We start from the raw sequence: 26,923 nt of genomic DNA on the forward strand, positions 1-26,923 counted from the left end.
GAGAGGCCACTGTCTAATATCCCTCCATGAGTGCTTGCAGACCCAAGGAAAGCAGTGGAGAGGAACTGGTTCAGCTCCCCAGAGGCGCTGGAGGTGGTAGGGGCTACAGGTCACTGGGGGAGCCTCGGAAGGTGAAACTGTCTCCCTGTTCCTGATGGCCCTGCCCGGCTGGCCTACCAGGAAGGCTGCCTGGCTGCTGGCGTGAGGTCTCTGAGCCCCACGCCCTTTCCAGGAGAAAGGTCATCTTGGTGGGTGGGCAGCAATGAGCGTGGGCCCCCTCAGCCCGAGTACCCGCCGGCGGCTTCTGCAGGGTGAAGCCGGCCCCCTCCCAGCACCTCCACCCAGCGGTGTGACCATCTTCATCAGTTCCACAGTCTCAGGTAAGGTGCAGGGTATGGATGGGAGCTCAGAGGCAGGTGGGCACGCTCAGGCAGTGTCAGGGCAATGGGCACGGCTCATGGAGTCCTTTAAGAGACCTAGACGTGAACCAAGTACCTTGTTTCACGCCTGTAATCCCATCACTTTGGGAGGCTGAGGCGGGTGGATCACTTGAGGTCAAGAGTTGAAGACCAACCTTGGCAACATGGCGAAACCCCGTCTCTACTAAAACTACAAAAAATTAGCTGAGTGTGGTGGCAGGTGCCTGTAATCCCAGCTACTCGGGAGGAGGCTGAGGCAGGAGAATCCTTTGAACCTGGGAGGCAGAGGTTGCAGTGAGCCAAGATCGTGCCACAGCACTCCAGCCTGGGCAACAGAGCAAGACTCTGTCTCAAAAAACAAAATAAACCAAAAACTCAAAAAGGAGATATTAGAAAATAGCATGCTGCTACACAGCACTGCCCAACTCCACATTCAGTGAAGTCAGTTGGCAACTTGATATTAACCAGGGTGGAGTATTTAAACCACGGAAATTGGCAGAAAATACAAATCGAATTTAAAAAAATTTGTTTTGGAGAAGAGAGTATTATGGAACATTTGCTGGGTCACTGCTCTTTTTTTTTTTTTTTTTTCCTGAGATGGAGTCTCACTCTGTCGCCCAGGCTGAAGTGCAGTGGTGTGATCTGGGCTCACTATTACCTCTGTCTCCCAGGTTCAAGGGATTCTCCTGCCTCAGCCTCCCGAGCAGCTGAGATTACAGCCACCTGTCACCGTGTCCGACTAATTTTTGTATTTTTAGTAGAGATGGGGTTTCACCATGCTGACCAGGCTGGTGTCAAACTCCTCACCTCAGGTCATCCGCCCCACTCGATCTCCCAAAGTGCTGGGATTACAGATGTGAGCCACCATGCCTGGCCACACCTCTCTATGTATATGTGCTCTCATAGAAATTACATCCTGGTTGGGGGAATGGACACATAAATTAAGTAATTGCAGGCTGGGCACGGTGGCTCACACCTGTAATCCCAGCACTTTGGGAGGCCGAGGTGGGCGAATCACGAGGTCAGGAGATTGAGACCATCCTGGCTAACACGGTGAAACCCCGTCTCTACTAAAAATACAAAAAATTAGCCGGGCTTGGTGGCAGGTGACTGTAGTCCCAGCTGCTGGGGAGGCTGAGGCAAGAGAATGGCGTGAACCCAGGAAGCGGAGCTTGCAGCGAGCCGAGATCGTGCCACTGCACTCCAGCCTGGGCAACAGAGCATGACTCCATCTCGAAAAAAAAAAAAAAATGAAGTAATTGCAGCTTGTGGGCCGGGTGCGGTGGTTCACACCTGCAATCCCAGCACATTGGGATGCCGAGGTGGGACAATTGGGAAACCTCTATGATGTGAATGCAGCTCAGGTAGTGACTCATGTGGGAGCCTCCTGGACCCTCTGTTTCCTCCTCGAGAAGCCAGACTGAGAATCCAACTTGATAGAGTTGCTGTGAGTGGCATATGATGTTACAACTAATATTTATGACCAATGTACTGTGTGTCAGGTTTAAAAACTGCCAGAACCTTGCCACAGCTGCGTGGCCCTGTGTGACCGGACCCTGCTCACCTCCCCAACCTTATCTCATGTGGTCACCCCCTTGTCTACCTGTCGTATCCACACCAGAACCCATAGATCTGGGAACCTACAAGGCCCTGGGGCCCATATCAGGACCATCACTCTCACGGTTCCCTCTTCCCCTTCTTATTCTGATCCTTTGGGTCTCAGTGCAAACACCTCCTCTTCAGGGAGCCCTTCTCTGCCCCTCAATGTAAAGTAGATTTGTCCCTCTGAGGTGGGCAGATTGCTTGAGCTCAGGAGTGCAAGACCAGCCTGAGCAACATGGCGAGGCCCCATCTTTACAAAAAGTAAAAAAAAAAAAAAAAAAAAAAAAAAAAAAAAGGCTGGGTGCAGTGGCTCACGCCTGTAATCCCAGCACTTTAGGGGGCCGAGGCACCTGAGGTCAGAAGTTCGAGACCAGCGTGGCCAACATGGTGAAACCCCATCTCTACTAAAAATACAAAAATTAGCCCAGTATGGTGGTGTGTACCTATAATCCCAGCTACTCAGGAGGCTGAGGCAGGAGAATTGCTTGAATCTGGTAGGCGGAGGTTACAGTTAGCCAAGATTGTGCCAGTGCATTCCAGCCTGGGCAACAGAGCGAGACTCTGTCTCAAAAAAAAAAAAAAAAGAGAAAAGGAAAGAAAGAGAGAGAGAAAGAAGGAAGGAAGGAAGGAAGGAAGGAAAAGAAAAGAAAGAAAGATTTGTCCCTGTTATTCTCTAGCCCAGCCCACCCATGTGTTTTCAACAGCACTCTTTACAAACTCCAATTACTTTTTAAAACTATTTATTTATGGGCCGGGCGTGGTGGCTCACGCCTGTAATCCCAGCACTTTGGGAGGCTGAGGCAGGCAGATCACAAGGCCAGGAGATTGAAACCATCCTGGCCAACATGATGAAACCCCGTAACTACTAAAATACAAAAAATTAGCTAGGTGTGGTGGCACACGCCTGTCATCCCAGCTACCTGGGAGGCTGAGGCAGGGGAATCGCTTGAACCCAGGAGGCGGAGGCTGCAGTGAGCTGAGATCACGCCACTGCACTCCAGCCTGGCAACAGAGCAAGACTCTGTCTCAAAACAAACAAACAAACAAATAACAACAACAAACTCCAAAAAACTATTTAATTATTTATTGTGCCCCTTGGTTAAGCATAAGGGGTACAATGACAAACAAGATATAATTTGCTGGGCGTGATGGCTCACTCCCATAATCCCAGTGCTTTGAGAGGCCAAAGCAAGAGGATTGCTTGAGCCTAGGAGTCTGAGACCAGCCTAGAAAACATAGTGAGACTCCTTCTCTACAAAAAATTTTTAAAAATGTATATGGCTGTGGTGGTACCCCCCTATAATCCCAGCTACTCGGGAGGCTGAGGTGGAACGATCGACGATGCTAGGAGTTTGAGGTTACAGTGAGCTATGATTGCACCACTGCACTCCAGCCTGGGTGATGGAGTGAGACCTGCCCCCTAAATTTTTTTTTTTTTAATATATATAGGGCTGGGTACAGTGGGTCATGTCTGTAATCCCAGCACTTTGGGAGGCTGAGGCGGGAAGATGGCTTGAGTCCAGGAGTTCAAGACCAGCCTAGGAAACATAGGGAGACTCCACAAAATAAATAAAATAACTGCCTATTGCGATTTTTTTTTCTTTTTCTTTCTTTTTTTTTTTTTTTTGAGATGGTGGCGGCAGATGAGGCTTTATCCATAGGCCAGGTGCGGTGGCTCATGCCTGTAATCCCAACACTTTGGGAGGCAGAGGAGAGAGGATCTCTTGAGGCCAGGAACTCGAGACCAGCCTGGGCAACATAGCGAGATCCCATTCTCCACAAAAAAGGGAAAAAAAGACAAAAGTAAATCAATAAAATACAAGCAGAGCTATGAGGCTGGGAAGAGTTCTGAGTCCTTTCCACTAATATGCTCCATGCCGTTCCTTGCAGATATGGACGCAGAGAGGGAAGCCCTGCAGAGCACTGCCTACCCTCAAGTGCAGACCTTCTGCCAGAAGCACGGCTTGATATTTGAGGTAACCAGAAGTCACTCTGGGCTCCATGCTTTTTTTTTTGTTTGACACATAGTCCTTGCTCTGTCGCCAGGATGGAGTGCAGTGGCGCGATCTCACCTCACTGCAACCTCCGCCTCCCGGGTTCAAGCAATTCTCCTGCCTCAGCCTCCTGAGTAGCTGGGACTACAGGCGTGCACCACCACGCCCAGCTAATTTTTGTATTTTTAGTAGAGACAGGGTTTCACCATGTTGGCCAGGATGGTCTTGATCTCTTGACCTTGTGATCTGCCCGCCTTGGCCTCCCAAAATGCTGGGATTACAGGCATGAGCCACTGAGCCCGGCCCCATGCTTTTTTTTTTTTTTTTTTGAGACGGAGTCTCGCTCTGCCACTCAGGCTGGAGTGTAATGGTTCGATCTCAGCTCACTGTAACCTCGGCCTTCAGGGTTCAAGTGATTCTCCTGCCTCAGCCTCCTGAGTAGCTGGGATTACAGGTGCCCACCACACCCCTCTATCCATGCTCTTTTAGTGCTTTACTGTTGAGTTTTAAAATTCACAATGATTTTCAAACAAAGGTCCCACATGTTCTTTTTGCACTGAGCCCCGTAGATTCTGTAGTTGGTCCTGGAGATCTGGCCCTGGAGATAAAAATCCTAGGGACTATAAAAAGGCAGGTGGGACTGGGTGTGGTGGCTGACGCCTGTAATCCCAGCACTTTGGGAGGCCAAGGCGGGCAGATCGCTTGAGGTCAGAAACTCGAGACTAGACCAGGCAACATGTTGAAACTCTGTCTCTACTAAAAATATAAAAATTAGCCGGGCGTGGTGGCTCATGCCTGTGGTCCCAGCTACTCAGGAGGCTGAGGCAGGAGAATAGCCTGAACTTGGGAAGCAGAGATTGCAGTGAGCTGAGATCAAGCCAGTGTACTCCAGCCTGGGGGAGAGAGTGAGACTCCGTCTCAAAAAAAAAAAGGCAGGTGGAGAGGTTACAGCTATGTGCACCGTGCTTGGTTAGCATGGCAGGTGGTATAGAAAAGTGAGTGAATGCTTTGGAACACAGATTCATCGCTGCCTCCCTTGCAGTGTGACCTTGGGCATGTCATTTAACTGTCTGCTGTTGTTGCTGCTGTTTTTGTCTTGCCTTCAGGGCTTCCTGGCCCTCTTTGTACTGGGCTTCAGGAGGAGTATAAGAGGGCTTTGCAATTTGGGGGATGGGCATGGAGGTTGGACATGCCTTTTTCTAGAACGCTGATGGTGTACCTGTTTGGCACAGTCTCAAAACAGTAGAAGCCCCTAATGGTGTCTCCTTGTACCAACCTGGCTAGGGAAATTATTTTTTTTTTTCAGATGAGGTCCAGTGGATGACAGAGCAAGATTTCATCTCAAAAAAAAAAAAAAGAAAAAGTGCAGTCGTGTGATCTCACAGCTCACTGCAACCTTGACCTTCTGGGCTCAAGGAATCCTCCTGTCTCAGCTTCCTGAGGAGCTGAAACTTCAGGCATGCAGCACTATGGCTAACCGGGGATGTTTCTGCCCGCACATTTCCCTGTGGAAACTGATGAACATCTTTGGAGTCTCAGCTTAACTTGAGGCTGCCTCCTTGCTACTTATGAGAATGATTCATTGCACCAAAGTCCCATTTGGTTAAAAGATGAGGCCAGGCACAGTGGCTAACACCTGTATTCCCAGTGCTTTGGGAGGCCAAGGCAGAAGGATTGTTGGACGCCAGGAGTTGGTACCAGCCTGGGTAATATAACAAGATCCCATCTCTATAAAATTTTAAAAAAATGAGCTGGGTGTGGTGACGCCCACCTGTAGTCCCAGCTACTGGGGAGGCTGAGGTGGGAGGATCACTTGAACCCAGGAGTTTGAGGCTGCAGTGAGCTGTGATGGAGCCACACTGCACTCTAGCCTGGGTGCCAGATTGGGATGCTGTCTTAAAAAAAAAAAAAAAAATCTGGGCGGGACGAAGTGGCTCATGCCTGTAATCCCAGCACTTTGGGAGGCCAAGGCGGGTGGATCACCTGAGGCCAGGAGTTCGGGACCAGCCTGGCCAACATGGTGAAACCCCCTCTCTACTAAAAATACAAAAATTAGCCAGGTGTGGTGATGCGCACTTGTAATCCCAGCTACTCGGGAGGCTGGGGCAGGAGAATTGCTTGAACCTGGGAGATGGTGGTTGCAGTGAGCCGAGATCATGCCACCGCACTCCAGCCTAGGCAACAGAGTGAGACTCTGTCTCAAAAAAAAAAAAAAAAAAAAAAAATCAAGTAGATCTTTGGATAAAAAAGAAAAGGAAAAAGATGCATGATCGTTATAGTTTGTATATTTATTACTAAGAAAGAAGCAGTGCTGGAAATTCCACTCTGCCCACCATTGATCATGAGACATAGTTCAATGTCAAGGGCACTATGGGAGCATCAGCACTGAGAGCTGATGAAATGGTCAAGCTTTTCTGTTTAATGCCCACGCCGGTGCTCTGGCACGGATGCTGTCAACATCCTCCACACGCATATCGGGAGACGGCGGTCCCTCCAGAGGCACAAGCTCCTTCCGGAGGCTGGCTGCTGACCCCTTTTCCTTTCCTGTTCCTCTAACTCCTTGTTCCTCCCCCTTTCTTCCTCCAGTCACATTGAGTACTGCTGGCCTCTCACCGCTTGTCTTAGGAATCTATGTGTCTTTCTCTCGGTGCTAAAGAATTCAGGGAGGCAGGGACTGTTCCGAGTTGTCTTTGTCTCCCTGTCACCCCAGCCTTCCACAGGGTCAGCTTTGCCTACTTGAACTGAGCTGTTCTGCCCAGCCTCCCCATGGCGAGCAGGCACAAATGAACCGCAAGCGTGCGGTTGCCAAGGAGACCTTGCTACATCCAGTGCTGGCCAAACTAAACACCCTCCTTTGCAAGGAAAGCTTTGTGAACAAGTGTGGACACGTCCTTACTTTCAAAGCAACAGTTTGAAAATGGCCAAGTTCTTTTTTTAAAAAAGCTTTTCTGGCAGGGCGCGGTGGCTCACGCCTGTAATCCCAGCACTCTGGGAGGCCAAGGCGGGCAGATCACGAGGTCAGGAGATTGAGACCATCCTGGCTAACACGGTGAAACCCCGTCTCTACTAAAAAATGCAAAAAATTAGCCGGAAGTGGTGGCAGGCACCTGTAGTCCCAGCTACCCGGGAGGCTGAGGCAGGAGAATGGCATGAACCTGGGAGGCGGAGCTTGCAGTGAGCCAGGATTGTGCCACTGCACTCCAGCCTGGGTGACAGAGCAAGACTTCGTCTCAAAAAAAAAAAAAGAAAATCTTTTTTTTTTTCTTTTTTCTTTTTCTGTTTTTCTTGCAACAGGGTGTCGCTCTGTCACCCAGGCTGGAGTGCAGGGGTGCAATCACAGCTCACTGCAGCTTTCTGGGCTCAGGTGATCCTCCTGTCTCAGCCTCTCAAGTATCTGAGACTACAGGCACACACCACTACACCTGGCTATTTATTTATTTATTTATTTATTGTAGACACGATATCTCCCTATATTGTCCAGGCTGGTCTCAAACTCCCGGCCTCAAGAGATCCTCCTCCCTTGGCCTCCCATAGTGCTGGGATTATAGGGGTGAGCCACTTCGCCCTGCCTCTGTTCTAATTTTTTTGATTTTAATTAACTTACTTTTTTATTTGTTAATTTTTATTTTTTTAGAGATGAGGTCTTGCTACATTGCCCAACCTGGTCTTGAACTCCTGGGCTCAAGCAATCTACATGCTTCAGCCTCCAGAGTAGCTGGGATTATAGGCAAATGCCACCGTACCCAACTAAATGTTTATAAATAAACTTCTGAATTTGGAATTTAGGCTTACAGGAAACGCATGGACAGTACAGAGTTCCCATACACCCCACACTCTGTGTCTCCTAATGTTTTACCTAACCACAGCACAACCAACTATGTTGTTACAACTATGAAATGAACTTTGAGACCAGGTGCAGTAGCTCGCGCCTGTAATCCTAACATTTTGGGAGGCTGAGGCAGACAGATCACTTGAGATCAGGAGTTTGAGACCAGCCTGGCCAACATAGAGAAACTTTATCTCTAATAAAAATACAAAAAAATTAGCCAGACGTGGTGGTGCACGCCTGTAATCCCAGCTACTCGGGAGGCTGAGGCAGGATAATTGCTTGAACTCAAGAGGCAGAGGTTGCAGTGAGCTGAGAGTGCACCACTAAGCTCCAGCCTGGGCGACAGAGCAAGACTCTGTCCCCCCGACCAAAAAAAAAAAAAAAAAAAAAAAAAAAAAGAAAGAAAGAAAGAAAGAAATCAGGCTGGGGGCAGTGGCTCACGCCTGTAATCCCAGCATTTTGGGAAGCTGAGGTGGGTGGATCACCTGAGGTCAAGAGTTCGAGACCAGCCTGGCCAATATGGTGAAACCTTATCTCTACTAAAAATACAAAAAATTAGCTGGGCATGGTGGTGTGTGCCTGTAGTTCCAGCTACTCAGGAGACTGAGGCATAAGAATTGCTTGAACCCAGTAGGCAAAAGTTACAATGGGCCAAGATCATGCCACTGGAAGGAAGGAGGGAAGGAAGGAAAGAAGGAAGGAAGGAAGGGAGGAAGGATTTTCCAGTGAGACAAGATCGCGCCACTGCACTCCAGCCTGGGCAACATAGCAAGACTCCATCTCAAAAAAAAAAAAAAAGATAAATCAACATTGGTACATGACTGTTAACCTCCTGACTTTATTCAAATGTTGCCAGCTCTTCTATCTAAGTCTTTTCTGGTGAAGAATCCCATCCAGGGTACCTCATTGCATTTTGTTGTCTTATTGCCCTAGTCTCCTTTGGTCTGTGTCACTTTCTCAGTCACCTTATTTCTCATGACCTTGGCAGTCTTTTTCTTTCCTTCTTTCCTTCTTTCCTTCCTTCCTTCCTTCCTTCCTTCCTTCCTTCCTTCCTTCCTTCCTTCCTCCCTTCCTTCCTTCCTCCCTTCCTTCCTCTCTCTCTCTCTTTCTTTCGACAGAGCCTGGCTCTGTTGTCCAGGCTGGCGTGCAGTAGTACAATAAGAGCTCACTGCAACCTCTGCCTTGTGGGCTCAATTGATCCTCCTACCTCAGCCTCCTGAGTAGCTGGGACTACAGGTGCCCACCACCATGCTTGGCTTTGACTGGCAGGGCATCTTGAAGAATGCCCTTCCCTCCAGTCTGTGTCTGTCTGTTATTTTTCTCATGATTATACTGAGGTTATGAATTTGGCTCAAGTTCTTTTAATCCAGACATCCCCCTACAGGAAGAGGCTGTCAAAAATTTTTGAAAGAAACTTTCTGCTTTTGTCAAAAGGGATTGAAAAAACAAATCACCTGTCATGCCACCTCTCTGACAAACTTGTGTTTCTATTTTCCAGGTCCTTGATCTGAGGTAGGGTATTCGGAACATTGAAACCACTGACCACCTGACCACAGAACTCTGCTTGGAGGAGGTTGACCGGTGTTGGAAAACATCCATAGGGCCAGCTTTTGTTGTGAGTGTCTCGGGAGGAATGGGTTAGCTCTTACTCCTCCAGGATATGCCTCCTGCTTTCTAGACAAACTGATTAGTGGAGGGAAGTAGGTACTGTTTCTGCTTTTGTACCTTATCCCTATGGCCTGCCTGTGGCAGACATTACTAATCAATCACAGAACTCTCTGCAGAGCCGAATGGGATCCAGACATTAGCAGTCAAATGGAAGCAGCAGGTGGCTTGGAGAGTAGAATGTTGAAGCCAGAAGGAATCTTGGAATTTGATCTGGACTTTTTCCCACCTTCCCCACCCCCTCCACTTTATGTCTATAGAACTTTGGGATCCTGGAAAACCATGGAAAAGGTGGAAACCCACAGGGTCTTGGGATATTTTTTTTCCTCCATGTGCCCACTGGTTTCAGGTCATGGGGACTTCTCCCCTCTCTCTTCCAATTGCACCCCTTCTATCAAAAAATCAATCTCCAGTCCACAATTAATGGTTTGGGCTATTAAAATTGAATGATATTCCTGAGTCTTTTTTCTTTTTCTTTTTTGAGACAGGGTCTCAAAAAAGCCCAGGCTAGAGTGCAGTGGCGAGATCATGGCTCACTACAGCCTTGAACTCCTGGGCTTGTGATCTTCCTGCCTTGTTCTCCTGAGTAGCTGGGACTAAAGGTGTGTGCCACCACAGTTGGCTAGTATTTTTTTGGAAAGATGGGGTCTCACTATGTTGCCCAGGCTGGTCTCGAACTCCCGGGCACAAGCAATCCTCCCACCTTGGCCTCCCAAAGTTCTGGGATTATAGGCATAAGCCAATGCATCTGGTCTAGTTTTAAGGTTTTTTTGTTTGTTTGTTTGTTTTTTGGAGATGGGTCTTGCTATGTTGCCCAGGCTGGCCTGAGTCTTAATTTATTACATCGAGTTCCAGATACATCCAAAAACGATCACATTTTCCTTAGAAATTCTAGAGCAGGGGGCCGGGCATGGTGGCTCACACCTGTAATCCCAGCACTTTGGGAGGCCAAGGTGGGTGGATCATGAGGTCAGGAGTTTGAGACCAGCCTGGCCAACATAGTGAAACCCCATATCTAGTAAAAAAATTAGCTGGGCATGGTGGCACGTGCCTGTAATCCCAGCTACTTGGGAGGCTGAGGCAGGAGAATTGCTTGAACCTGGGAGGCAGAGGTTGCAGAGAGCCGAGATCATGCCACTGTACTCCAGCCTGGGCGACAGAGCAAGACTCTATCTCGAAAAAAAAAAAGAAATTCCAGAGCAGAGGCCAACAAGCTATAGCCTAAAAGGCAAGTGTGGCCTGCTGCCTGTCTTTGTAAGTAAAGCTTTATTGGCACACAGCCATGTCCACTTGTTTACACATTGTTTAGCCCTGCTTTCAAGCTACAATGGCAGAGTTTAGTCATTCTGACAGAGACCATCTGGCCTGTAAAGCCAAAAATATTGACTATCTGACTTTTTCCAGGAAAAATGTGCTGATCCCTGTCCTCGACAGTAAAGAAGGTAAAAGTAAACAAAAGTACCATGGCCAGGTGTGGTGGCTGACTCCTGTAATCTCTGCATTTTGGGAGGCTGAGGCAGGCGGATAATTTGAGGTCAGGAGTTTGAGAGCAGCCTGGGCAACATGGTGAAACCCCATCTCTACTAAAAATACACAAATTAGCCAGACGTGGTGGCGCATGCCTGTAATCCCAGCTACTCGGGAAGCTGAGGCAGGATAATCATTTGAAACTGGGAGGCAGAGGTTGGAGTGAGCCAAGATTGTGCCACTGCATTCCAGACTGGGCAACAGACGGAGACTCTGTCAAAAAAAAAAAAAAAAAAAGGAGAAGATGAGGGCCAGAGAGATATTCTATTTTCTGAAATCTGCTTCTGAGACCTAAAGTGTCCCAACATTATAACGAAAGACTGTAACAAGGGCTTTGGGAATTATGAGCCAGGAATAATGGGCAAAACATATTTTTTTTATATATATATATAAAAAATATATAAAAAATATATATAAAATACATATAATATATAAAATACATATAATATATAAAATATATAATATATATAAAATATATAATGTATATAAAATATATAATATATATAAATATATATGATATATAAAATATATATTACATAAAATATATATATTATAATATATAATATATAATATATAATATATAATATATAATATATTATATATAATATATAATATATAATATTATATATATAATATAATATATATAATAAATATATATAATATAATATATATAATAAATATATATAATATTATATATAATAAATATATATAATATAATCTATATAATAAATATATAATATAATATATAATAAATATATATAATATAATATATAATATATAATATATAACATATAATATATAATATATAATATAAAATATATATCAAATATATATACTATATATAAAATATATATACTATATATAAAATATATACAAATATATAATATATGAAATATATACTATATATAAAAATATATATAAAATATATATAAATATATACTGTATATAAAATATATATATAATATATACTATATATATAAAACATATATAAAATATATATGTATAAAAAATATATTTCACTCCTTTTTTTTTGAGACAAGTTCTGCTATGTTGCCCAGGATGGTTTTGATCTCCCGGACTGAAGCAATCCTCCAGCCTTAGCCTCCTGGGTAGCTGGGATTACAGTTATTCTTTTGATCTACACTTCTATTGTAATTTGGTGCCACTCTGTTTTATTTATTACTGCTTTAAAATATATCCTAATGTTTGGAAAACTCTACATTCTGTTGTAAATCTCCTAAATTTCCAGTCTCCTAAGTTTAATTTTTCAAAGGAGCCCAAGGATCATTTTAATGAGTTTACAAGAAAAAAAAAAAGGAGAAAGAGGCTGACCATGGTGGCTCATGCCTGTAATCCCAGCACTTCAGGAGGCTGAGGCGAGAGGATCACGTGAGCCCAGGAGTTCAAGACCAGCTTGAGTAACATAATGAGACCCTATCTCTACCAGAAAAAAAAAAATTGTTTTTTTAAGGAAGAAAGGGAAAAGAAGGGAGACAAAGAACTCCAGGAGGAATTTGATTTTGCAACCCAAATTGCAGGCAGCCAAAAGCACAGTGCAGCTTTCTGATTGCGCAGGAAACCTAGGGGTGATCTCTGAGCTTCTCTGGGGCCTGACCAACCGGCCCTGGGACCTTCCAGAAAGGCCCTATGGCCAGCTGACCTGGACTTCCTTCCTGCTTCCATCTCGAACCAGGCATCACCCCTCTACTGCCCAAGAGCCACAGCATCATTCTGCTCCATGACTCTGATTTGTGGGGGGGCCTTCCACAAAAATCAGAGATGTGCTGCAGGCCCTTGGAGAGGTGTCTCTCTGGTAAATAAGTCATTAGGCAGCACCGAGGCTGGGGGACAGCTCCCCATGGCGCTTCCTTTTAGAGAGGCTCCTGTCTCTTGGGCCATCAGCAGCCTCGGTGTCTCCAGAGCTCTGAGAGTTGTTCCTGGTGGGAACTGTTCCTATTTCCCTTGCTCTGATCCCACAGATTGGAGCAGTTTGTTTTGTTTTGTTTTTTACCACCTGTTTCCTTCGTATAACCTCTGGTCTGTGGTTGGCTTGTGTCTTGGTCTATTTTCTGTTACTTATAACAGAATCCCTGAAACTGACTAGCTATAAAGAGATGAGGCTGGCCACCGTGGATCACACCTGTAATCCTAGCGCTTTGGGAGGCTAAAGCTGGAGGATCGTGTGATCCCAGGAGTTCAAGACCAGCCTGGGCAACACAGCAAGACCCCATCTCAAAAAAAAAAAAAAAAAAACAGCTGGGGTGGTGGCTCATGCTTGTAGTCCTAGCTGCTTGGGAGGCTGAGATGGGAAAGTCCCTTGAGCCCAGAAGTCTGAGGTGGCAGTGAACTATGATGCTACCGTGGCACTCTGGCCTGGGTGCCAGAGGAAAAGTCTGTCTCTTAAGAAAAAAAGAAGAAAAAGAATAGAAAAGAAATTATTATTATTATTATTATTATTATTTTCAGATGGAGTCTCACTCTGTCACCCAGGCTGGGGTGCAGTGGGACCATGTTGGCTCACTGCAACCTCCATCTCCTGGGTTCAAGCAATTCTCCTGCCTCGGCCTCCTGAGTAGCTGGGATTACAGGTGCCCACTACCACGCCTGGCTAATTTTTTAATATTTTTAGTAGAGACAGGGTTTCACCATATTGGCCAGGCTGGTCTTGAACTCCTGACCTCAGGTGATCCACCCTCCTCGGCCTCCCAAAGTGCTGGGATTACAGGCGTGAGCCACCGCGCCCGGACTTCTATTTTTTTTTTTTTTTTTTTTTGAGATGGAGTTGCTCCATTGCCCAGGCTAACTCCTAAGCTCAAGTGATCTGCCCACCCTATTCTCCCAAAGTGCTGGGATTACAGGTGTGAGCCGCCGCACTGGCCCAGGTTAACTCTTTGGGATTCCGGTTTGCACCTACTCCGAGTGTGGTCCTGGCATTAAGACCAAAATTTTACGGCTTCCCATGCCCTACAGAAACTTGTGCAGGGGGGCCGGGTGCAGTGGCTCACACCTGTAATCCAGGCACTTTGAGAGGCCGAGGCAGGCGGATCACTTGAGGTCAGGAGTTCGAGACCAGCCTGGCCAACATGGCGAAACCCTGTCTCTACTAAAAATACAAAAAATTAGCCAGGTGTGGTCGTGAGTGCCTGTAATCCCAGCTACCTGGGAGGCTGAGGCAGGAGAATCACTTGAATCTGGGAGTAAGAGGTTGCAGTGAGCCAAGACTGCACTATTGCACTCCAGCCTGGGTAACAAGATTGAAACTCCAACTCAAAAAACAGAAAAGGGGGAGGGGACAGCCTTATCCCCCTTCACTGTCCCTCTTCTTGCCAGTGCCTTAGCCGCTCTGCCTTTCCTGCAGCAGCCATGCTTCTTCATGCCACAGGGCCTTTGCACATGCTGCTCCCCCTGCCTGTAAGGTACTCTGCCTAATAAACTCCTTTTCATGTTTTTGGTTTTTTTGTTTTGTTTTGTTTGAGACGGAGTCTTACTCTGTCGCCCAGGCTGGAGTGCAGTGGCACCATGTCGGTTCACTGAAACCTCCCTCTCCTGGGTTCAAGCAATTCTCCTGCCTCAGCCTCCCAGGTAGCTGGGATTACAGGCAAGCCCGGTTAATTTTTTTAAATATTTTTAGTAGATATGGGGTTTCACTATATTGGCCAGGCTGGTCTCAAACTCCTGACCTCAGGTGATCCACCTGCCTTGGCCTCCCAAAGTGCTGGGATTACAGGCGTGAGCCACCATGCCCAGCTCTTTTCATGTCTTATTCTGCAGCTCAGGTGAATTTCCCTGACTCCCCAGGCTACGTCCGACCCATGTTTTACCCTTTCTTCCTAGCGCTCTAACAGCTGCCATTTGACCTTGGTCTGATTCTCAGATTGATGCCTGCCTCTTTGGCTAAGACTCCAAGGTTGGCTGGGCCCGGTGGCTCCCGCCTGTAATCCCAGCATGTTGGGAGGCTGAGGTGGGCAGATTATTTGAGGTCAGGAGTTTGAGACCAGTCTGGCCAACATGGTGAAACCCTGTCTCTACTAAAAATACAAAAATTAGCCGGGTGTGGTAGTGGGCGCCTATAGTCCCAGCTACTAGGGAGGTGGAGGTTGTAGTGAGCTGAGATTGTACCACTGCACTCCAGCCTGGGTGACAGAGTGAAACTGTGTCTCAAAAAAAGTAAATAGGCCAGGCGCGGTGGCTCATGCCTGTAATCCCAACACTTTGGGAGGCTGAAGCAGACGGATCACCTGAGATCAAGAATTCGAGACCAGCCTGGCCAACATGGAGAAACCCTGTCTCTACTAAAAATATAAAAATTAGCCAGGCGTGGTGGCTCACGCCTGTAATCCCAGCTACTCAGGAGGCTGAGGCCGGAGAATCACTTGAACTCGGGAGGCAGAGGTTGCAGTGATCCGAGATTGTGCCACTGCACTCCAGCCTGGGCAACAGAGGGAGAGTCCATCTCAAAAAAAAAAAAATAAAAAATAAATAAATAAATATCTGTGGGCTGACTGTGCTCAGAATGTGGCGCTTTCATACTGAGTTCTGATCTCTCCCTTTCTGCCTGGTCAGCCCTTAAGCCATCATTTGGCCTTGGACTAATTCTGTTCCATCCCCAGGCCCCTGTTTCCATGATAATAAAAGGGGAGAGCTGGACTTACAGTTCTCTCAGCCCTGCTTCACCTCTGATTCTCACTGGAAGGACCAGAACTAGAATGGAGAACCACCACAATATTTAATTTAAATCTTAGTTATCAAGATAAATCGTATATATATATTTTGAGACAGAATTTCGCTCTTGTTGCCCAGGCTGGAGTGCAATGGCGCGATCTCGGCTCACCACAACCTCCGCCTCCAGGGTTCAAGCGATTCTCCTGCCTCAGGCTCCTGAGCAGCTGGGACTACAGGCATGTGCCACCATGCCTGGCTGTTTTTAAAAAAATTTTTTATAGAGACAGGGTCTCACTTTGTTGCCTGTTATTATTATTATTTTATTTGAGACAGAGTCTTGCTCTGTCGCCCAGGCTGGAGTGTAGTGGTGAGATCTTGGCTCACTGCAATCTTTGCCTCCCGGCTTCAAGTGAGTCTCCTGCCTCAGCCTCCCTAGTAGCTGGGATTATACCTGCATGCCACCATGCCTGGCTAATTTTTGTATTTTTAGTAGGGGTTTCACCATGTTGGCCAGACTGGCCTCAAACTCCTCCTGACCTCAAATGATCTGCCCACCTCAGCCTCCCAAAGTGTTGAGATTACAGGCGTGAGCCATCTTGCCCGGCCCCATTATTTGTTTTTTTAGAGATGGGGTCTCACTCTGTCCCCCAGGCTGGAGTGCAGTGGTGCTATCACAGCTCACTGCAGCCTCGAACTCCTGAGCTCAAGCGATCTTCCAGCCTCAGCCTCCTGAGTACCTGAGACTACAGATGCACACCCCCACACCCTGATAATTTTTAATTTTTGTAGATATGGGGTCTCACTATGTTGCCCAGCTAGTCTGTAACTCCTGGGCTCAAGAGATCCTTCTGCCTTGGCCTCCCAACGTGTTGAGATTACAGGCGTGAGCCACCATGCCTAGCCCAGGGGACAATTCTTTATTGACCTTGTGAGTTCTGGTGGCTCCAGGCTATAAGGGCGGTCAACTTCACCTCTATCTTCTTAGAGTGCTGGTTGGACTAAAGAATTAAACTGACATAAAATTGATTAACAGGAAAAATAACATAAATATTTATTTATTTATTTTGAGACAGAGTCTCACTCTGTCGTCCAGGCTGGAGTGCAGTGGCTCAATCTTGGCTCACTGCAACCTCTGCCTCCTGGGTTCTAGTGATTCTCCTGCCTCAGCCTCCCAGGTAGCTGGCACAACAGGCTCCCGCCACCACACCCAGCTAATTTTTGTATTTTTAGTAGAGATGGGGTTTCGCCATGTTGGCCAGGCTGGTCTTGAACTCCTGACCTCAGGTGATCCACCCGCCTTGGCCTCCCAAAGTGCTGGGATTACAGGTGTGAGCCACCAAGCCCGGCAGATATACATTTATTAATACAAGTTTTTTACATGGCACAAGAACCCTTATAAGGAAATAAGGACCCACAAAAGCAGCTAGAGTCATTTACTTATATATTTAATTGGACAAAGAATAGTAAATTGCGGCTGGGGACAATGGCTCACGACTGTAATCCCAGCACTTTGTGAGGCTGAGATGAGAGGATCACTTGAGTCCAGGAGTTTAATACCAGCCTGGGTAATGTAGTGAGACCCTGTCTGTACCAAAAATAAAAACTTAAAAATTAGCTGGGTGTGGTGGCATGTGATTGTGGTCCAAGTGGGAGGATCACTTAAACCCAAGAGGTCGAGGCTGCAGTGAGCCATGGTTGCACCACCGCACTCCAGCCTGGGCGACATAGCAGGACCCTGTCTGAAGAAAAAAAGTGAGATTTGAATCTGTGACTTCCTCTCTGCCAGGCCCTCATCGGTGATCAGTACGGCCCCTGTGTGGTTCCCTTGTGGATCGATGAGAAGGAGTGGGAGGTATTGAGGGCCCATCTGACTGCCGGGCCAAGTGACCTGGAACTGGTGGCACGACACTTCCGGAGGGATGAGAATGCGGTTCCTCCCACCTATGTCCTGCAGGCACCAGGTACTAGGGAGGCCTGTGAACCAGAGGAGGCCATCCTAACCTCTGTCCTACGCTCTGGAGCCCAGGAGGCCCGGAGGCTGGGGCTCATCACCCAGGAGCAGTGGCAGCGCTACCACTGGTCAGGTGAGGCCGCAGGGACTCCCCTCTGGAGATCCACATGAAACTGACCACGTGTTCAGAATATCCATCCCCTGTTGGCAAAAATGCAACAGTCCGCATTTCTTGTAAATGCCAAACCAGTCAACCTCTGGTCCCTCGGCTCTAAGAAAGGCTGTTTTACTGATCCAAGATAGTTCAGTCACGTTCCTGATCAGTCTTGGTCTCAGGATCTTCCTCTCCTCGCTGGCTCTTTCTTCTTGTCTCCCAGGGAGGTTCCTGGCACAGGGGGCGTATTAGTCTGTTCTCATGCCACTAATAAAGGCATACTTGAGGCTGGATAATTTACAAAGGGAAGAGGTTTAATGGACTCACAATTTCACATGGCTGGGGAGGCCTCACAATCATGGCTGAAGGCGAAGGAGAAGCAAAGTCACGTCTTACATGGTGGTGGGTAAGACAGAGTGAAAGCCAAGCGAAAGGGGAAATTCCTTATAAAACCATCAGATCTCGTGAGACTTATTCACTACCATGAGAACAGTATGGGGGAAACCACTCCCCATGATTCAATGATCTCCTACCAGGTCCCTCCCACAACACGTGTGAATTATGGGAGCTACAATTCAAGATGAGATTTGGGTGGGGACACAGCTAAACCATATCAGGGGAGCAATCCAGGGTGACTACCATCCCAGTTTGCCTGGGATGGAGGGGTTCCTAGAATGCAGGATTTTTATTACTAAAATCTGGCAGGCTGAGCACAGTAGTGCCTACCTGTAATCCCAGCATTTTGGAAGGCCGAGACAGGAGAATCACTTGAGTTCAGGAATTCGAGACCAGCCTGGGCAATATAGTGACACCTCATCTCTACAAAAAAAAAAAAAAAAAAAACTTAAAAAACTTTGCCAAACGTGGTAGTGCATGCCTGTAGTCCCAGCTACTCAGGAGGCTGAGGCAGGAGGATTGCTTGAGCCCAGGAGGCAGAGGCTGTGGTGAGCCGAGATCATGCCACTGCACTCCAGCCGGGGTTACAGAGAGAGAACTGTCTCAAAAAACAAAAACAAAAACAAATTTAGCTAGGTATAGTGGTGCATGCCTGTAGCCCCAGCTACTCAGGAGGCTGAGATGAGAGGATCGCTTGAGCCCGGGAGTTGGAGGCTGCATTGAGCTATGATCTTGCCACTGTACTCCAGCAAGGGTGACAGAGTGAGACCCTGTCTCTAAATAAATAAATTAATTAATTAAATAAAATACAGTCTACCCTTGAACAACATAGTGTTTAGGGATGCTAACTCCTTGCACAGTCGAAAATCTGTGTATAACTTTTGACTCCCCCAAAACGTAACTACTAATAGCCTACCAATAACATAAATTGTTGACCAGGTGGGGTGGCTCATGCCTGTAATCCCAGCACTTTGGGAGTCTGAGGTGGGTGGATTACTTGAGCCCCGAGTTGGAGACCAGTCTGGGCAACATGGCAAAACCTCACCTTTATTTAAAAAAAAAATTAAAATTAGTTGGGTGTGGTGGTGCACACCTGTAGTCCCAGCTACTCAGGAGGGTGAGGTGGGAGGATTGCGTCAGCCTAGGAGGCGGAGGTTGCAGTGAACCAAGATTGTACCACTGTACTTCAGTCTGGGTGACAGAGTGAGACCCCATATCAAACAAACAAACAAACAAACAACATAAACAGTTGGCCGGGCGCAGTGGCTCATGCATGTAATCCCAGCACTTTGGAAGGCTAAGGCGGATAGATCACAAGGTCAGGAGTTCAAGACCAGCCTGGCCAAAATAGTGAAACTCCGTCTCTACTAAAAATACAAAAATTAGCTGGGCATGGTGGTGCGCACCTGTAGTCCCAGCTACTCGAGAGGCTGAGGCAGGAGAATCACTTGAACCCGGGAGGCGGCAGTTGTGGTGAGCTGAGATCGTACCACTGCACTCCAGCCTGGCAGCAGAGCGAGACTCTGTCTAAAAGAAAAAAAAAAACAAAACAGTCGATGAACACATATTTTGCATGTTCTATCTATCATATCCTGTTTTCTTACAATCAAGTAAGCTAGAGAAAAGAAAATGTTATTACAAAAATCACAAGGAAGATAAAATATGTTTGCTGTTGATTAAGCATAAGTGGATCATCAGTCACAAAAGTCTTCATCCTCATCATCTTCACCTTGAGTAGGAAGAGGAGGGGTTGGTCTTGCTGTCTCAGGGGTGGCAGAGGCAGAAGAAACTTGACCTGTGTAGTTCAAGCCCATGTTCTTCAATGGCCAATAAGTACATTCACTGTGTCATGCAACTTCCACCTCTGTCTAGTTCCAAGATATTTTCTTTTTCTTTCTTTTTCTTTTTCTTTTTTTTTTTTTTTGAGATGGAGTCTTGCTCTATTGCCCAGGCTGGAGTGTAGTGGTGCAATCTTGGCTCACTGCAACCTCTGCTTCCCAGGTTCAAGTAATTCTCCTGCCTCAGCCTCCAAAATAGCTGGGGTTACAGGCATGCACCACCTCGCCTGGCTAATTTTTGTATTTTTAGTAGAGACGGGGTTTCCCCATGTTGCTCAGGCTGATCTCGAACTCCTGACCTCTTGATCGGCCCACCTTGGTCTCCCAAAGTGCTGAGATTACAGGTATGAGCACTCGCGCCCGGCTGACATTTTCTATTTATTTATTTATTTATTTAATTTTTTTTGAGGCAAGGTCTTACTCTGTTGCCCAGGCTGGAGTGCAGTGGCATGATCACGGCTCAGTGTGGCCTCCAGCTCCTGGGCTCAAGCAATCCTCCCACCTCAGTCTCCCCAGTAGCTGGGACCACAGTCACATGCCATCACAGGTGGCTAACTTATTTTTTGTGGAGACGGGGTTTTGCCGTGTTGCCCAGGCTGGTCTCGAACTCCTGAGCTCAAGCGATCATCCAGCCTCTGCCTCCCAAAGTGCTGAGATTACAGGCATGAACTACACCTGGCCCTTCAAGACATTTTCATCACATCAAAAGAAGCTCTACCTATTAAACACTCCCCATCTCCCCTCTCCCAGCACAGGCAACCATCAATCTGCTTTCTGTCTCTATTAATTTGCCTGTTCTGGACATTTCATGTCAATGGAATCTCACACTACATGGCCTTTTGTGTCTGGCTTCTCTCACTTGGCATCATATTTTTGAGGTTCATCCACATTTTAACACCTGTGAGTACTTCATCCATTTTAATGGCCGAATAGTATCCCATTGTGTGGAAGGACCATATTTTGTTTATCCATTCATCTGTTGATGGATGTTTGTTTTGATTTGTTTTGTTTTTGAGACGGAGTCTCGCTTTATTGCACAGGCTGAAGTGCAGTGACATGATCTTGGCTCACTGCAACCTCCGCCTCCCGGGTTCAAGCGATTCTCTTGTCTTAGCCTCTTGAGTAGTTGGGATTACAGGCGTGCGGCATCATGCCAGGCTAATTTTTGTATTTTTAGTAGTGATGAGGTTTCACCACGTTGGCCAGGCTGGTCTCGAACTCCTGACCTCAGGTGATCTGCCCACCTTGACCTCCCAAAGTGCTGGGATTACAGGCGTGAGACCCCGCACCCAGCCTGTTGATGGATGTTTGGATTGTTTCTGTCTTTTGGCTGTTGTGAATGGTGCTGTTACAAGCAAGGGTGTATTAATATTTGTTGGAGTCTCTGTTTTCAGGTCTTTTCAGCAGATACCTGGGAGTGGAATTGCTGGGCGCGATAGTAACTCTGTGGTTCACTTTTTGAGGATGACAGCATTGTTTTATAGTGTGGCTACTCTTCACATGTAGCCTCTGTGTTGCCTACCCTGAGGGGTCTTTGATTAATAATGGCTAAATCAGGCTGGGCGCAGTGGCTCACACCTGTAATCCCGGCACTTTGGGAGGCCAAGGTTGGAGAATTGCTTGAGCTCAGGAGTTGGAGACCAGCCTGGGCAACATAGCAAGACCCTGTCTCTACAAAAAATACGAAAATTAGCCAGGCATGCTAGTGCATGCCTGTAATCCCAGCTACTTGGGAGGCTGAGGTGGAAGGATCGCTTGAGCCTGGGAGGCGGAGGTTGCAGTGAGCTGAGATCGCGCCACTCCACTCCAGCCTGGGTGACAGAGTGAGACCCTGTCTCAATAATAATAATAATAAGAAGAAGAGTAATGGTTTAATTAGTGTAACGCTGGGTGCAGTCCCTGGACCAGCAAGCCTTGGCTTGTTGCAAATGCAAACTCCAGGGCCCCACTCAGGTCTGCTGAATCACTTCTGGAGATGGGGTCCAGCCTTGAGGGTCTTTTCGAGCCCGCCAGGTCGGACTCTGGTGCACGTTAATCTTGAGAACCAATGCACGTCCCCCAACAACAGGTCTCCCAGCAACCCCATTTAGGTCAGCTGCTGACCCAATAATGACCACACTTCCTTCCCACCTTCCCCACTTTGGCAGTCATTGAATGGGAGATAGAACAGGGCCTGCTGAGCTCAGAGGACCGGGACCAGGGAGCCACCGTCTTCCTTTGAGAGATCCAAGACCTCCACAAACACATCCTTGAAGACTGCGCCCTGAGGATGGTGGACCAGCTCGCGGATGGCTGCCTGGACACTGATGCCCAGAACCTTCTCAGCAGCCTCAAGGGTCACATCACTGACATGCACCCAGGTGTCCTCAAGGCCCACCGCCTGCTGTGGAGCCACGACTTGGTGAACCCCAAGAACAAGACTCACGCCCGCTACCTGAAGGAGCTGGGTGAGCAGTTTGTGGTGAGGGCCAATCACCAGGTCCTCACACGCCTCCGTGAGCTGGATATGGCCGGACAGGAGTTGGCGTGGCTCTACCAAGAGATCCGCCACCACATTTGGCAGAGCTCGGAGGTCACTCAGACCTTCTGTGGACGCCAGGAACTCCTGGCCCGGCTCGGGCAGCAGCTCAGGCACGATGACAGCAAGCAGCACACCCCCCTGGTACTCTTTGGGCCCCCGGGCATCGGAAAGACAGCCCTGATGTGCAAGCTGGCTGATCAGATGCCAAGGCTGCTCGGGCACAAGACAGTGACCATCCTGCGGCTGCTGGGGACTTCACAAATGAGCTCAGATGCCCGCGGCCTGCTGAAGAGCATCTGCTTCCAGGTGTGCCTGGCCTATGGTCTGCCCTTGCCTCCTGCCCAGGTTCTGGACGCCCACACCAGGGTGGTCCAGTTTTTCCATACCCTCCTCCACACTGTCTCTTGCAGAAACTTCGAGTCTCTCGTGCTCCTGCTGGATGCTATGGATGACCTGGACTCTGTCCGCCATGCTCGGAGGGTTCCCTGGTTGCCTCTCAACTGCCCCCCGAGGGTGCACCTCATCCTCTCAGCTTGCTCGGGGGCACTGGGGGTTTTGGACACCTTGCAGCGGGTGCTCCTGGACCCGGAGGCCTACTGGGAGGTGAAGCCCTTCTCCGGAAACCAAGGCCAGGAGATGATCCAACTCCTGCTGGCGGCTGCAAGGAGGACGCTGAGCCCAGTGCACACAGATTTGCTCTGGGCCAGCCTCCCAGAGTGTGGGAACCCGGGGCGGCTGAGGCTGGCCTTTGAGGAGGCCCGGAAATGGGCCTCCTTCACTGTGCCTGTCCCACTGGCCACCACCACAGAGGAAGCCACGCACCAGCTCTGCACCCGCCTGGAGCAGACACATGGGCGGCTCCTCGTGGCCCACGTGCTGGGCTACATTGTGTCTTCCCGGTAAGTCTCTGTGTTTTGAAACTCTTATTTATTTATCTATGTTTAATTTTTGTTATTTTAGAGATGGAGGACATAGATGGCTATGTCACCCAGGCTGGAGTGCAGTGGCGTGATCATAGCTCACTGCAGTCTCCAACTCCCAGGCTCAAGTGATCCTCACGCCTCACCTGCTGAGTAGCTGGAACTACAGGCGTGCACCACCGTGCCCAGCAAAATATAATTTTTTTATTTTTATTTTTATTTTTAGAGATAGGGGTCTGGCTCTGTCACCCAGGCTGGCGTGCAGTGACATGATCATAGCTCACTGCAGTCTCCAACTCCCAGGCTCAAGTGATCCTCACGCCTCACCTGCTGAGTAGCTGGAACTACAGGCGTGCACCACCGTGCCCAGCAAAATATAATTTTTTTATTTTTATTTTTATTTTTAGAGATAGGGGTCTGGCTCTGTCACCCAGGCTGGCGTGCAGTGACATGATCATAGCTCACTGCAGTCTCCAACTCCCAGGCTAAAGTGATCCTCCCATCTCAGCCTGCCGAGTAGGGTAGCTGGGACTACAGGCGTGCACCACTGTGCCCAGCTAAATACAATTTTTGTTTGTCAACTATACCTCAAAAGCTGGGAAAATAAATACACACATGTAAAAGAAAGAAAGGACTGCCTACATGGTTGCTTAGCCCAGTAAAAGTCTCGGGGCTATAAATTGCAATAAACTAGGCCAGGCACAGTGGCTCACACCTGTAATTCCAGCACTTTGGGAAGCCGAGGTGGGCCGATCACCCAAGGTTGGGAGTTGGAGACCAGCCTGACAAAACATGGAGAAACTCTGTCTCCACTAAAAATACAAAAAATTAGCCAGGCGTGGTGGTGCATGCCTGTAATCCCGGCTACTTGGGAGGCTGAGGTAGGAGAATCACTTGAATCCGGGAGGTGGAGGTTGCCATGAGCCGAGATTACACCATTGCACTCCAGCCTGGGCAACAAGAGCAAAACTCGATTTCAAAAAAAAAAAAAAAATTGCAACAAACTTGGGTCATGATAGTCTGGAGCCATTGCTCAGAGATGCCAGGTATGGACGAGGAGTCAAAAGTAACAGGTATATATTGCTTTTTGGATATAGCAAGAAAAAGAAAGAAAGAAAGAGAGAGAGAAAGAGGGAAGAAAGGCAGGCAGGAAGGAAGGAGACAGAAAGAAAGGAAGAGTGAAAGAAAGAAAGGAAGGAAGGAGAGAGAAAGAAAGGAAGAGAGAAAGAGAAAGGAAGGAAGGAAGGAGAGAGAAAGAAAGGAAGAGAGAAAGAAAGAGAATGGAAGGAAGGAAGGAAGGAAGGAAAGAGGCCTGGCATGGTGGCTTACGCTTTTAATCGCAGCACTTTGGGAGGCCAAAGCAGGTGGATCACTTGAAGTCAGGAGTTTGAGACCAGTCTGGTCAACATGGTGAAACCTCGTCTCAACTAAGAATACAAAAATTAGCCCGGCATGGTGGCGGGCACCTGTAATCCCAGCTGCTTGGGAGGCTGAGGCAGGAGAATCACTTGAACCCGGGAGGCGGACGTTGCAGTGAGCCGAGATAGTGCCACTGTGCTCCAGCCTGGGTGACAAAGGAAGGCTCCATCTCAAAAAGAAAGAGAAAGAGAAGGAAGGAAGGAAGATAGTAAGAAAGAAAAAAAGAAGAAGGAAAGAAGAGATAAAGGGAAGAAAGAGAAATAAAGAAAGAGAAAAAGAGAAAGAAGGAAAGAGGAAAGAAGAAAAGAAGGAAAGAAAAGAAGGGAAGAAGAAAACGTGAAAGGAAGGAAGGAGGGAAGGAAGGAAGGAAGGAAGGAAGCAAAAGCAAAAATAACAAGCAGCAGAGAGGAAGGGGTTAATCAGAAGCACCCAAGCAGCCACACTCCCTCCTCTGAGTTTGTCCTCTGCCAATTGGCAGAGACACCAAGGAACAAAACTTTGCCTTTACTGCAACTGGCCAACTGCAAACACTCAAAACCATCATCCAAAATGCTGGACGACATAGTTTTGCCTCTTCTCAGTTTTAGGGGGATTTTTTTTTTTTTCTCAGCCTGTGCCATTTCAGACCTTTGTCAGTTACCACAAATTCATCTAGAGGGTGGTGGTCACCCCAGCGAGGAGGTCTTTCTGCTTCTTTCTTTGCCAGAAATAGAAACGCATTCATGCTAGTGTAGGAAATAAGAGAATATGCTGGGTGCAGTAGCTCACTCCTGTAATGCCAGCGTTTTGGGAGGCTGAGGTGGGAGGATCACTTGAATCCAGGAGTTTGAGACCAGCCTAGACAACAGAGTGAGGCCCCTGTCTGTACAACCATTTTTTTTTAATTAGCCGAGCATGGTGATGCATGCCTATAGACCTAGCTACTCAGGAGGCTGAGATGGGAGGATTACTTGAGCACAGGAGTTGAAGGCTGCAGTAAGCCATAATTGTGCCACTGGGCTTCCTTCCAATGAGGAGTTAGGGAAATTCAGGTCTGTCTTATAGCTGACTCCAGGAGACGTATCCCAGATTTCCCGACTGGCCTACACTCTGTCACACCCGTAATCCCAGCACTTTGGGAGGCCAAAGTGGGAGAATTACTTGAGCCCAGGAGTTCAAGACCAGCGTGGGCAACAAAGTGAGAGCCCCTGCCTCAGTGAAAAGTAAAACTATTAGCTGGGCGTGGTGGCTCACACCTGTAGTCCCAGCTACTTGGGAGGCTGAGGCAGGAGGATTCGTTGAGGCAGGAGGTCATGGCTGCAGTGATCTGTGATCATGCCACTGCACTCCAGCCTGGGCAACAGAGCAAGACCCTGTCTCCAAAAAAAGTGCACATAACAAGTGGGGCATGTTCCAGAATAGAGGGGTGGCCCATTGGGCCATTCTGTTGAAGTTGACTTGGAGGAAGTGAGTTGTCATGGAAACTGTCATAAAAATCAGAGCAGCTTCTCCCTCCTTCTCCCTCTGGGGTCCTCTCTGCACATCAACTCCTCTTGTAGACTCTTCCTTCGGCCTCTCTGGAACTTCAGCTTGCCTTGAGCCACAGCTGGCATCAGGAGCTCATATTGCTGTGACCAGGTGCCGTCTTACTGACTTTTTCTTTGGGTCCCAATTCCAAAGTACAGGGAGACAGAAATCAATTGGCCTACTTGGTCCCATATCTGATCCAATTAGTAAAGCCAGATCTCTCACAGGGGTGGCGGGGGAGGTGGTTTATGAAGCATGATGATAAGGTGGATGATTTTGGTTGCTCCAGGTCCATGAAAATGTGTTATGGTTACACATCAGATCCATGTGGCGGGATGGTGAGAGCTTCGCTCTTGGAGCAGATCTGAGATCCTTCTAGGCCAGAGGCCATCGCCTCAGGATAGTTCTCCACGCCCCCCCCCACCCCCCAAAAGGGGATACTAGACAGTGTGTCTGGAGGCATTTTTGGTTGTCATGACTGAGCAGGGTGGTGCTCCTGGTGTCTTTACTGAGTGGAGTC

The 26,923-nt window shown here is 47.8% G+C and overlaps 1 protein-coding gene across 1 annotated transcript in view; it reads left to right on the forward strand.

The window, feature by feature from the left end:
- The first annotated feature begins 22,184 nt into the window (after positions 1–22,184).
- The window catches only part of NWD1 (NACHT and WD repeat domain containing 1), a 68,451-nt gene continuing 63,712 nt past the window's right edge, over positions 22,185–26,923 (forward strand). The window contains exon 1 of the mRNA XM_024237410.3: positions 22,185–23,457. Within this exon, the coding sequence (XP_024093178.3) occupies positions 22,307–23,457 (1,151 nt within the window). The 5' untranslated portion in view covers positions 22,185–22,306. The remainder of the gene's footprint in view (positions 23,458–26,923) is intronic.

The sequence above is a fragment of the Pongo abelii genome, chromosome 20 (assembly GCF_028885655.2).
Source record: "Pongo abelii isolate AG06213 chromosome 20, NHGRI_mPonAbe1-v2.0_pri, whole genome shotgun sequence".
Taxonomy (NCBI): Eukaryota; Metazoa; Chordata; class Mammalia; order Primates; family Hominidae; genus Pongo; species Pongo abelii.